The sequence below is a fragment of the Anopheles gambiae genome, chromosome 3 (genome assembly GCF_943734735.2).
Source record: "Anopheles gambiae chromosome 3, idAnoGambNW_F1_1, whole genome shotgun sequence".
NCBI classification, from domain to species: Eukaryota; Metazoa; Arthropoda; class Insecta; order Diptera; family Culicidae; genus Anopheles; species Anopheles gambiae.
In genome coordinates, this window is record NC_064602.1 from 57,833,416 (window position 1) to 57,845,397 (window position 11,982).

Sequence of the window (11,982 nt, forward strand, 5' to 3'; positions counted from 1 at the left end):
CATAGAAAATATCAGTTTGCAGGAAAGGCAACTACCGTAAATGTTTCCTGCATGTCTACAACACTTCATGGGCTGAGCTTTAGACAATAAATAACATTAAGAAAAATAAATGCATTTTATATGGAATAGAATATTTTAAGAAATTAAAAAAAAAAACAACAGTTAATTGAAATGTGAGACAACTTTTGCCTAGTTACAAATATTATAAAAAAAAACGAAAACCAACTCTTGCTGCCTAGCTTCTGCACATTTTTTTGGGACTCACTGTGGATAGCTTCATTCATTGCCTTTTTTGCTTCAGTGATAAAAGCAATGTTAACGGTCGTGTGCCCGGTAGTTGAAGTATGGTGGATACTCGGTACGCCAGTGTTAGTTGAGCAGGTAAGAAACGAATGCAAAGCAATAGAAATGCATCGTGTTGGTTTCGTTGCTTTTACTGCAACTTGCTGAAGCTAATCCGCGAAAGCGCGTGGAAAGGAGGAATGGGAAAGACGTTGTCCGTGATACACGCGCGTAGCCAGTGCGCCAGAAGCGTGGAGCCGTTCACAACGGTTTACCAAAACATAAAAAAGCACCATGCTCCTGCAAGCTTTCTGTCTGGCTGGTGGCGTAGATGGAAACGAGCGAGACGAGAAACAAGCGAACAAAGGTTATGGTACGCATGCAGCAGGCGGATTGTTGGATATTGCTTTGCGATCATCAACCAATTCCCACTCTCGATGCTTTTATTCCGTTGCAGTAATTTGCGTATCAAGCTAGCTTCCAATTTCAACCGTTTATCATGTTTTGGTGCGATCTTGAGCTACTTTGAGCTCTCTCAGCGATGCGGCAATCGTACGAGGCCAGCGAACCTTCTTGGGTTTGAAATTCGAACAACGGCACAACGGCTGGCAAGAGAGTTCATTCGACCGGTTGCACAGACCCATTGTACGGTGCGACATTGTTTTAGAAGTTCAAACATATGAAAATCTTTTCTTTTTTTGGTTCCTAATGCTAATCCAAATGATACGTACGACCAAAAGTATTTGTAAAGGTTTGTAAACCAACAGTTCCCTATTTCCCTATTTTTTCTTTCCTTTCGCCATCGGTGCACATATTAGGTCAGGCAGTACGTCGGGATTTTGACGTATGTTAATCCATATTCCCCAGTTGGTTAAGCATTGCCAAATTCGAAACAATTGCACTAATGAGCGATTGAACCTGGCCAGCTGACCTCGATTATGCAAACAGTTTGATCGGTAGGCGTTGAAGTATCTTTAGCGAAGATTTATGCTGCCCATCCACTGGAAAAGACGGCACATCATGTGGCTCATACGGTGGGATTTCATAATAAATAGATAGGTCCATTATTACGCTGAGCCGGAAAGCCGCCCTTGTTGCGCTACACAGCACTGTAGCGAATCGATGGGCCTCAAGTTTAATAACTGTAAGGTACGTACGCGCGATGCTTAAGCGATGAACGCTTGATGTGGGATTGATTTCGAAGAAGATACCGGTTTGCGCGACCTAATTTTGGGAGTACAAACATGAAAGCGATTACAGAAAACATCTTTTTTTAACCTGTTTAAATTTGATTTTGTTTTGTGTTTTTCAAATATCGCAAATACAAATGCATTGATTAAATTTGTGTTATTTGAAAATCACTTTTCATATCTATAGATCCACCGTATTCAAATCAGGTTTTGTATCTGCCAGTAAGTATTAGCTCAAACGGATGAGAAAGTAGGATTGGCCTATTCTCGATGCGCTTGTGCTAGACTTGGGGGGCATATTAATGAACATTCAAAATTGAGAACGATTAACGAGTTAGTCCAAATCAATTTGTTTTGTGCGGTTCGGCAAAAATATGATATACATACAACTTATTTGCAATGTCTGTCCGAAATGTTATAATTTGTGCATCGGCTTTCTTGCAATATCGTCAATGTAATGAAGCAACGGAAATAATAAAACAAAACTTTTCAGACATGAAACCGGTTTGGTGTAACACCACTAACAAATTCAGAACATTAAATGTCAATGACAACAACAACAGCAACTTGGAAATCATTCAGCACTAGCACAAGCTGCCATAATGTATTCCGTATTGCAACCGCGCTTAAGTTTTCAGCTATTTCAAAATTACGTTCAAGCTTCTGTCGTCGCCATTTGTCTGAATGGTTGCCGGGTTTGTAAGAAAGCGATGAATCAATTTAGAAACATTTACATTTAAATGGTCGCAACAAGAAAAAAAGCTTCCCTTAAGCGTTACTGGTCAACCTCTGTCTCTGCTTTGCCAAAGACCAACACCATATTAGCGTTGCAGCGATGTGTGCAAACAACTGTTTGCTGTAATAATGAAGTTGCTTTTCTTCAATTTACCCTTTTTCTTCGGAAAAACTTGTTTCTGGAGAGAGAAAGTAAATGTGCACAGGCTCGTTCATATGGTTTGCAACTAGCACGTGCATGCTGCGGCTCGCCGGAGCGCTTAAACCGGATTCAATGGAATGCACACCAGTGTCTTGATCCACGGTCAATAGCATGGATACTATTTTGCAGCTATTGTTCATATCCGCTAACTGGCAGGAAGTACGTAGTAATTCGTAGAAATGGAAAAAAGTAGTCATTCCTGTAACACGGATTTACTATCATAAATTTGCACATTTTAAATGAAAATAAAAACTTTTTAGAAGATTATTTCTAATTGTGTGGTAATCATTTAGTAATAAACTGTACTAAATTTGGGTTTTGCATACTTCAAACGGCTTTGGATGGCGGTGTTTGAAATACTTAGTTTGGAATTGGTAAACTTGTTTTGCGGTTAAATGTTCTAATAGTGTATGTGTTTAATTTTTTAATGCTTTTTTATACTCGGTGGATATCTATCCAGGATTTTTCCAGGTTTGGAGAGACTTTTAGTCTTCTTAGGATTCATTCATCGCTTGGCGAGGTGAAAGAGCATTTAAACTATCCATCGATCATACTTTAATAATCCCAACTTCCCGGCTAATGACAGATTATGCACCATCGTGCGATCGTTCATACATGCTACGTAACAAATAATTGCATCATAGCAATAGCGAGCGTAATGTGGTGCTTGACTTTTTTCGCCACCTTTTTTCAATGTCCTAATACTTGTAACAAGTGCCGACGTCCAGTACATATCCCTTCCCAAATGCGCCCCATCAACACCGCGTTGAGTAATTTGTACGAGCACAGCGACAATGGTTTGAATGGGGCCCGCTATTTTAAAGCACCGCGCCCAATATCTGCAGTAGTATACGAGGCGTTCCCAGATCAATTTAATATTTAGGTCACAGTATGTTTCATTCCTACACCTTAAAAAAAGCCATACGCCGAAACCGTGCACTGTTTAATATTAACAACTAGAGAACATTTATTGAATGTTTATTCATTCTTCTCAAACATTAATGGCATTTCTTTATAATTAATCTTTAGTATTAATCTTCATAATGCACAAAACAGTTTTATGTTAGAAACAAACAAAATATAACTTTTGAGGATACATCCGTGATAGTGAGAGAGTAAAAAGGGAAGTGCAACCAACTCCGACGCTATCGAGCAAGGTGAAATGGTAATTCGAGTTTGGCAACCGTAACGCTTCCGAATTCAAATTAATTTCTATGCGTTAAAAACATACGATTACGTTCGCATTGCGCCACACTTTCCGACCGCTGTGTGGTTCGAATCAGCTTGGCAAATATTGCCTGCCGCTTAGGTTTACCGTTTGACTTATGTGCCAAGGAAATAAAACCAGAGAGTGGAACGGCTCTAGTTAATGGTATTAGGCGAAACTAAAGAAGTACCAAAAAAGAAACAATACAAAACACTGCGTACTGTGTGGATCTTACATCAAGACAGGTTATAATATTGCAGTATACCTTGACTAATTTTTGAATTTCTCGAGAATTGTTTGAGCGTGAGTCCGGCATTCTCATAGCATGTTCCATAGTGATGGGTACGCGGAATCGCATCCACGGTTCCAAAACGCTGCCAAGCATTGCAACTCTGGCTAAATAAAATTGACCGAATTAAACTATTCGGAACAGCCTGAAGCTGTTTTGGAACCGTCCTGAGCCGCTAATTGGCAGGTGCCTCCCGTTTGGACCCTATGACGGAGTGATCTTCCGGCCTCCTGGTATTTCGTCGCATTGCGATGTAATAATCTATTTTTTTATTCACTTACATACCAGTAGCTTTGCCAACTAGCTTTATTAAGTATTTAAGTGACAAAGGGTGCAGGATCCCTAACACAGAGCTACGGTTTGCATGGGAATCGAGCCCGACCAGCCTTGCAGGTGCTTCAACTATCAGAAAAAAAGAAGAGTAATTTGGCTAAGAAACAGTGAAGTACAATATATATCAATATATTAATCTGTGGTCAGCGGACTTCTCATTTGTGGCTCGCGGCTTAGTCCTAAAGCAAAAGTAAAGCCCATAGTTTCTGTGTTAACGGTATGAAAAATCCTAAATTTGTCGTACGATTAGATGTTAGTGCTTTGGGAAAATAACATACAAATTACATGAAATTCACAGTAGACTTCGTAAAATATCGTTGTAAATATAACTATTAACTATTTAGTTTCTTCAGGAAATTCGAATAATTTAGAACATCGAACTAAATATATACCGAGCAAAGTGACGCGATTTTACTTAACCATATTTTTATTGTATTAGTAAATTATTAGATTTTATTTCTCTTTAAATTGTAAATTTGAACTCTTTACTTCTATAAATGGAAAATATTTGGCAAACTACGTGCAAAACTTTGAAAACCTGTTGGTTTTATGCCACGAAACCCATAAGACCTTTCTTATTTTCATAAAATCGAATACAGCGTTTTATAAATAATGACATTCTTTTTATAAATATAATGAAAACAAATCAAAGCAAATGGATCCCAGGGAATCTAGGCATTTCGGGAAACAAAAAAGCAGAGGAACTATGTAAGAACGCAACATCATACAATTTGTTGGCAACCAAACATTTTCAAACAAATAAATTCTGAGCTTTTTTTGTTTATTTTTATAGAGAATTTGAGCCATTTGGCCTCATTTGCCTCTTTTAATCGGTTTATTAAATCTGAGCTTAAAATCTAGCATTCTTCTTTGCAAGCCATTTGTTGCTTGCAGTTACGTTCTACTCGGTATCTCGGTAAATTCTGAGCTAAGCAGCCCCTTAGCTGACCAATAAACATTATATGGTTTGAGTTCTTGTTGGCAATAAATCTAATTTTCTTTTCATATTTCCGTTTCCGTTCGTAAACGTCACTCGAATTTTAAACTTTGAATTTCAAACCTATGATCCTAATTTTATTTTAATGTGAGCGGAAGGCTTTTTGTTTTTTTTTTCAAACCCGTTTACTTACCTTTCCGTTTCGCAAATAACCTTCGCTTCACTTTGGCAGTTCCGCTTCGTAAACTATAATATTTGTTCAAAGCTTTTCGCATATTGCTTTAAGACCTGAAATGAGCATCAATCGTGTGAATGAGCACGTTATGTGTGCGTATGTGTTAATGGGTTGAGTGGGGTTATGGTTTTGCGATTACTGGTTTGGACTCGTCAGTTACTCCATTGCTGAAACGCCAGACACATTCTACGGAAATTCCCTTCTACCGTTGTAGTGAGCAGGGCTATCATTGAAAACCGGGTTTCATATGACGCTTGTATTTTTGTATATTTTCTCTTTCTTCCTTCTGATTAAAAATAGCACCTCTCAAAAATCCCCACGCTGTTAAATCCAAAATGAGGGTCTCTGCAGTCAGCTGTACAGAACGCGTTTGCACTTTTAGTGATACAGTTGGAAGCGCAACCGTGCGCCAGTGTTATATTAAACAGATCATCATCAACAAATAGAAACACGAGGGAGGGGGGAACCAGTGTGTTTTACAAACATTCCGGCAAAATGCACGTAACCATTCGCATGTGTAGCAGACAAGTTGGTGGAACATTTGGATTACTGTGTTTGGGATATCTGCTTATAATCACACAAATGATTGTAGCATCTGCTTCATCTGAAGGAAGTAAGACTGTTTCTAACGCAGCAGCAATTGTAGTGTTATAAAAAATTGCGTATGCAGCAGCTTGTAACGACTATTGTGTATGCATTTTAGAAACGGCCGCGGAAACACCTGATGCACCGTATGAAACACAAACGGCCCAATGTACGATCACTTCTGGGGATATTGAAGCTAGTGCACAAGCTTCAATAAGCAAAACCCTTGTAGGGGTGTGTGGAACAGGTAAACGTTTAATACCACAAAAAAATATACGGAAGAAGTTGTTTTATATATCTATAATGTTTAATTCGCCAGACGAGATGCTGGAAGCATTTCGAATGCTTGAGATTAAAATGCTGGAAGAGATATATAATCTTCGCAAGATGATACGCGACCCCTATTTTAACCCCCCGCCGCTGCGTCCGTCCATTTACAAATCAATAAGAAAATCGGCAACGTCATCTAATACATCGTCCAACACAACATTACCCCAGTCTAATGCGGAAAGATCCGAAGGATCACGACTTACCGTCACAGAGTCCAACAAAAAGTCTGAGCCTACGATACTGGCAACAACAACCCCTTCTTCGAAAGTTGTCTTTCCTGATGACTACGACGACGAGGACGAAGAGGACAGCCATGAGTTTTCCAACAATGGCCCCTTGAAGGAAAATAGTGAACTTGTGAAGAAACTATCGTCCACCGGGTTGAACAACACTTTTTCAGCGTCTCGCATTTCACTCGATGATAGAATGTCTTCGCCAGCAGCTCCACCGATCGATTTTAAACCCATCGACAAGCCCATCGAACAGAAGTTCCTAACGTAAGTATTTAGTTCCTGGCTAACTATCGTAAATATTTAGCTGGTAACTTTTCAAGTTATTCTACACTTTAACAGCGGAGGATTGCGAGATTATGAGGTTTACCGGTTCAACAATACCGTGATATCTTCTGGAGACGCAAAGGTATTCAAATATTTTTGGAAAATAGAACACTTTATGCAGCGAGTTCGTTCTGCCTCGAACATGGTAGGAGCTACCTTCTCCAGTCCGGTGTTTGTGATTTCTGGTTTAAATCTTCGACTTCATGCTAAAATTACAACGAAATCCGTTGGCGAAATATTGAATGTACAACTGGAGCAGCTATCAGCATCGGATGAGGCATTGCGGAAAACTCCGAACGTTATTCTAGCTTCTGGCGTGCTCTATGGACAAATGGAAACACAAAAGTTTTTCCGTCATAAGATAATGATCCTTAATCAGGCAAGCGGCATACCATAATTTCACAAAGCGATGTAACTTGGAGGCAATTTTTTGATTTTCTTTTTTTTCTATTTACAGGATAAACCATTTAGCGATTTGATTTCAACAGATCTTACCAATACTAATGCGAAATTTGAAGCTCCGCTAACAGCGTTAACGGCTGAACCTTACCTTAAAGATGACAAGTTGCTAGTAAAGGTTATAATTTTTCTGTAGGTGAATTTATGTAATTAAACAGAAAGTATACGAACAAGCATGGGAAAGAATCGAACAATTTGTTGTTATACAAATATATTGCACCGACAGTGATTAAAACCATGTCAACACTAATCAACGCTGATGTTGCTTATTTAAACATTCCATTTACCCACCAGAAATCTTGCAAACATTTTCACTTAAGCTTTACCACCGATATCCTCTAGAGATCTGTTGTTCTAGTAGAATGAGGTTTTACGATTCTGTAACTTTGTTAACCATAAACAATACGTTTCGTAAGTCGCCCGATAAGATGAAGTAAACAAATACTATTTGCTTTACAAAAGGAGGAACTATTTACAGTTTGCATCGTCCTCCTTTTGGCATTATCTCCATGTAAGGTTGAGCTAACGGATAGAGTGAACGTGAAGATTTGAAGCTGGCTAAGTCCGTTACTCTTATAAAGTCTTTCTTTGTAGTTCTGAAATTCTCAGCAACCGGAGAGTTTTCTTCTATCTCCGGCGGTGGTTGTTCTTCCTCGGATGTATTTATACCAGCACCGCCGCTAGCCGTGGATATTACGCGAACCGAGAGAGTGCTTCGGGACGGAGAGCCCAATATTATATGCTCCTGTAACAGTTACAGAAACAAAGAAAATATTGTTAATGATAGTTAGTATGAATAGAGCAATGTACAATTTCTCTAATTCTATCTAACCTTGTAATAATCAATGACTTGTTGCTTTGTCAAAGTTCGAAGCTTTTCAGCTTCAACATGAGCACGATTGAAATGATATTGTCTCAGTGAAATTTCTTGTAAATATATATTGAATTGCGTGACCAATCGCTTCGGCTTCTCAAGTAGCAGTGCAACTAACGCCTCCTTATGCCGATTAAATTCGCATTCTGCCATGTTTTCCAAGTAATCCTTTAGGGTGATAAAATGTCTCAAGTTAAATCATGCACATTTTAAAAATTATGTATAATGTATGTCCACTTACCAACGTATTGTTGAGAAAATTTTCAATACGTTCTTCGACGTACGAGGGATGTCGAGGAGACTGTACTATTATTCGCAGACCACATATACCATTCGCTTTGCGAGAACCGCAGAATACAAGATAACCGAGCTGCTCCTTGGTGCGAAGCTGCGTATAGCATCCTTCGCTCAGTAGTTGAGACAAAATGTCGACAAAAGTAGAATGGGGTTCCTGCTGGCCACATTGCAAATATAGCTCCATGCATGAACTCTTATGAAACTCGTTCGTTGCCTCAAACAGGAAGCTTTCTCCTGGGAGAAATAGGGTAACATTAGCTGGTAAGCACAAATACTGTTCCCGTTGGACATACCTGTTCCGAGCTTATATTCTCGCTTTGGTAAAAGCTGCCGAGCAAGAAGAGGAACCAGTTTCGCATCAGTGGACTTCATTTTGTCTTCCACTAGTTTCGTCATTAGTAAAGCTTTCTCCTTATTTACATTTCCATAAATGAAACATTCGACGTGCATTTGCGAAAGAAGCTGTTCTAGGAACAACTGTAACCGCTCTATGCTAAGCACTGTGAAAAATTGAACAGAACGTTGTCGGAATCTATCGTTAGATTGTAGCACTAAATCACTTAATCATACATACACTGGGTTGAATCTAAAAGCTCTTGTCTTGTCCATGCTTGTTCTGTCAGGAGCAACGCAAGATAATAGATGGCATGCTGATACGGCTGTTCTGTTTGATAGTTTTTGAGGCCCCGAATGTATTGTTCCTTAAGTATTTCAAATCTACGACGATCAATTTTAAAGTTGAACATATTATCCAACACCTTTTCCAATAAAATGACTTGCTTGTGGCTGTAACCTCCGATCGATAGCTGAAGAAGAAATGATTAATGTTAAAATTTATGTTCGCTGCTTCTTAAGCTGCGCTACATCGGTTCGGACACTTACACTAATACCAGAAGTTGTGTTGCTAACCCCAAATCCTAATCCAGCCAGGTCTGCCTCGAATAAAAATTCATTCAGATGATCTTTTAGCAATTGCACAAAAAGCCGGGTTAAATTACAGTTCAGTGGATTCGAGTATACAATCGGGCTGTTGAAGTCGAAACTCATCAACGCCTTTGGTTTGAGGAACTCCACATCCTGTTTGAACCACGTGCGAATAATGGGCGTGTCTTGTATAACGATCGGAAAGTTTTCTATGCCACTGTCGATTGGTAACAATTCAAAATCTGTCGGAATGAATGGATTGGGTTCGGGCAAACTAAGATTGTCGTTCAAGTCAGGAGTGGACCAGTACTGAAAGAAAGCACAAAGCGAATTAGTTTGAATGATTCAGAACCCGCATAACATACAACATGATGTACCTCTAATACCGATGGTTCGATCTTGTACACGCCGTATTTTGTGCCGTACCAACGTTCTTCAGCGTTTGCCAACAATTCGCACTTTTGCCCTACAATGATTAGCCTCGCTTTATCTGGAGTCAATTTACTGATGAGATCCTCGACCAGATCCGGTCGCCATTCAGTGATTAAACAGTGCGCGACAAGCACATCCTCCAGTGGAAATAGATGCATTGAACTGACCACGTTCGTCACAAGTGTGGTTGGTCCCTCTTTATCTTTGAAACGGAACAGCATTTCACACAGATTGCAGTATTCCTCAAATATCCATTTTTGGGGTTTTTTTACACGTAGCATATTGATGTACTGGAAGATGAGCTTCACCGTATCGTCAATGTGGTTGAATCCGTCCTCCGTCAAATCGACCATTACGTCAAAGCTTCCAAATCCCCTGCCCAGACTACAATAGCCGCTGATTAGCTTGTTACACCATCCTCGAGCTTTCAACTCCGATAAAATGCTTCCCTTTCCTTCGTGCCCAATCAGATGGCTCACGTAATGTTCAGGGCCAGCCTTATAATATTGTTCCAAATCCTCCATTTGGAAAGATATGGTCAACGATCTTGTATCCTTCACCGGTATTATGTAGGTTTTTGTATTCAGCTGATCATCACCATACGGCATGTCTGGCCATCTGGGAGCAACTACTTGCTTATTTTCAATCTGGGAAAAGAATTTTATCACCAACGCTTCCAGATCGTCTAAGCTTTCTTGCCCAAACACCGCCAGGCTCATGATATTAGATGAATACCACTTGTTGTGGAACGTCATCAACTCGTTGCGCACATTGATGCTGTTCAGCTTGGGACTCTCGGAAAGGGTTTGCTTATTGCCTGTGCCAAACTGATTATACGGATGTGTCGATTTGCACAGCGCCTTGTTAACCTGCTTCACACGCCACACATCTTGTGATAGATTTTTTTCGTGCTCTGAGTTTACCGCGTTAATTTCACGCTCCGTCACTTCCTCGTTAAAGAGGGGGGCAATGAAAAACTGGGAAAACCGATCCAGTGCATCTTCCAACTTGCTGGGAATCACATCAAAGTAATATTTTGTCATGTCGGAACATGTGGCAGCATTTGAGCTACCGCCATGAACTTTCAAAAAGGCAGTGTATTCGTCTTCCTTGGGGTACTTTTCTGTGCCAAGAAATAACATATGCTCGCAAAGATGTGCAAGGCCAGGGATTTGCAATGGGTCGCTAAGATGCCCAACAGCAACGGAGAGTGCGGCTGCCGATCTGTCCGTAGTGGGGTCCGATATTAGGATTACTTTCATTCCGTTCGATAGCCTTAAACCACGGTAATCACGGTTGTCCTGGACGGATTTTGTGATGGTGTTAATACGCTCGAACGGCATGTTTGCAGTGGATTGTGGTAGCGACGTCGAAGCATTCGACAGCTGTGCTTTGCCGGCAATCTCGCTCGCCATCTCAGGACTAGATTTTACTATTCTTTCGTCGGTGAACCGTTTGTTGTGTATTGCTCTTATTGGAGTTTTCGTGCTGCAAATCACAGACTGAGGCCCGTGTCTGTGCTCCATCGGATGCGATTTTATCGGAAGGCCTGTCAAAATTTTATATGGGATTTGACAGATAACGTCGGACGTGCGATTTCGTCGTACGACGGAATCAAACATTTTTGATTTCGTCGGACGCCACATCCGATTTTATCTGTCAAACTAAATGTGTGGTGTTTTGTAGGAACAATCTCAACTTAATTTTTCAGAATCGTTATATTATTAAAATCATCCAAATAATCGCAATATTATACGAAAAAGCGTTTGACAGCACGTGCGATAAAATCGCATGCGATGGAGCACAGACACGGGCCTGACTGCAACAAGCAAAACGTAAGCATTAACAGCGGAAGACGTGCGGTAATCGGTTTTGTTGTGATTTACCTTAGAGGGACGCTGAACCGTCTAGTAGCATTGCGAATGATCGGGCCTTGAATAAAGTAAGTACCACGTAATACCACCTGCGTTAACATTAACACTCACTTCTGGCAAAGATTCGTTAAATACAACTCAAGTATTAATTAGTCAACGATTGTAACCGAATGAAATGCGTATTGACGACACTCGGTAGAAATGGCAAGATGGCATGAGGTTAAGATGACATTTTCAGAT

General features: G+C 40.1%; 2 protein-coding genes across 5 annotated transcripts; one reads left to right on the plus strand and one right to left on the minus strand.

Annotated features, from left to right (window-relative positions):
- The first annotated feature begins 5,391 nt into the window (after positions 1-5,391).
- LOC1272689 (uncharacterized) lies at positions 5,392-7,591 on the plus strand. Of its 2 annotated transcripts, XM_061661874.1 has the most exons (6): positions 5,392-5,623; positions 5,711-6,023; positions 6,114-6,242; positions 6,315-6,822; positions 6,898-7,261; positions 7,340-7,591. In XM_061661874.1, the coding sequence occupies exons 2-6, from the start codon at positions 5,906-5,908 to the stop codon at positions 7,475-7,477; spliced, it is 1,257 nt and encodes a 418-aa protein (XP_061517858.1). In that variant the 5' UTR covers positions 5,392-5,623; positions 5,711-5,905; the 3' UTR covers positions 7,478-7,591. The 2 variants fall into 2 exon arrangements, with proteins under 2 accessions (XP_061517858.1, XP_061517857.1); XM_061661873.1 differs by having other exon boundaries at positions 5,394-6,023; positions 6,114-6,822.
- LOC1272688 (insulin-degrading enzyme) lies at positions 7,536-11,893 on the minus strand. Of its 3 annotated transcripts, none has more exons than XM_061661868.1 (8): positions 11,755-11,893; positions 9,814-11,370; positions 9,395-9,745; positions 9,087-9,318; positions 8,806-9,012; positions 8,457-8,746; positions 8,174-8,383; positions 7,536-8,086 (listed from the first exon to the last, which is right to left on the minus strand). In XM_061661868.1, the coding sequence occupies exons 2-8, from the start codon at positions 11,281-11,283 to the stop codon at positions 7,814-7,816; spliced, it is 3,033 nt and encodes a 1,010-aa protein (XP_061517852.1). In that variant the 5' UTR covers positions 11,284-11,370; positions 11,755-11,893; the 3' UTR covers positions 7,536-7,813. The 3 variants fall into 3 exon arrangements, with proteins under 3 accessions (XP_061517852.1, XP_061517853.1, XP_061517851.1); XM_061661869.1 differs by having other exon boundaries at positions 9,814-11,383; positions 11,755-11,843; XM_061661867.1 differs by lacking the exon at positions 11,755-11,893 and having other exon boundaries at positions 9,814-11,417.
- Between the last annotated feature and the right edge of the window lie 89 nt (positions 11,894-11,982).

Excerpts from the sequence above, each read along its gene's own strand:
- LOC1272688 (XM_061661869.1), bottom strand. The coding sequence starts at position 11,843 with ATGTTAACGCAGGTGGTATTACGTGGTACTTACTTTATTCAAGGCCCG. Across the intron at positions 9,319-9,394 it reads ACACAACTTCTGGTATTAGT|CTATCGATCGGAGGTTACAG; the intron begins GTAAGTGTCCGA and ends TTTCTTCTTCAG. Across the intron at positions 8,384-8,456 it reads ATTTTCTCAACAATACGTTG|GATTACTTGGAAAACATGGC; the intron begins GTAAGTGGACAT and ends ATCACCCTAAAG.
- LOC1272689 (XM_061661873.1), top strand. The coding sequence starts at position 5,906 with ATGCACGTAACCATTCGCATGTGTAGCAGACAAGTTGGTGGAACATTT. Across the intron at positions 6,024-6,113 it reads ATCTGCTTCATCTGAAGGAA|AAACGGCCGCGGAAACACCT; the intron begins GTAAGACTGTTT and ends TATGCATTTTAG. Across the intron at positions 6,823-6,897 it reads ATCGAACAGAAGTTCCTAAC|CGGAGGATTGCGAGATTATG; the intron begins GTAAGTATTTAG and ends ACACTTTAACAG.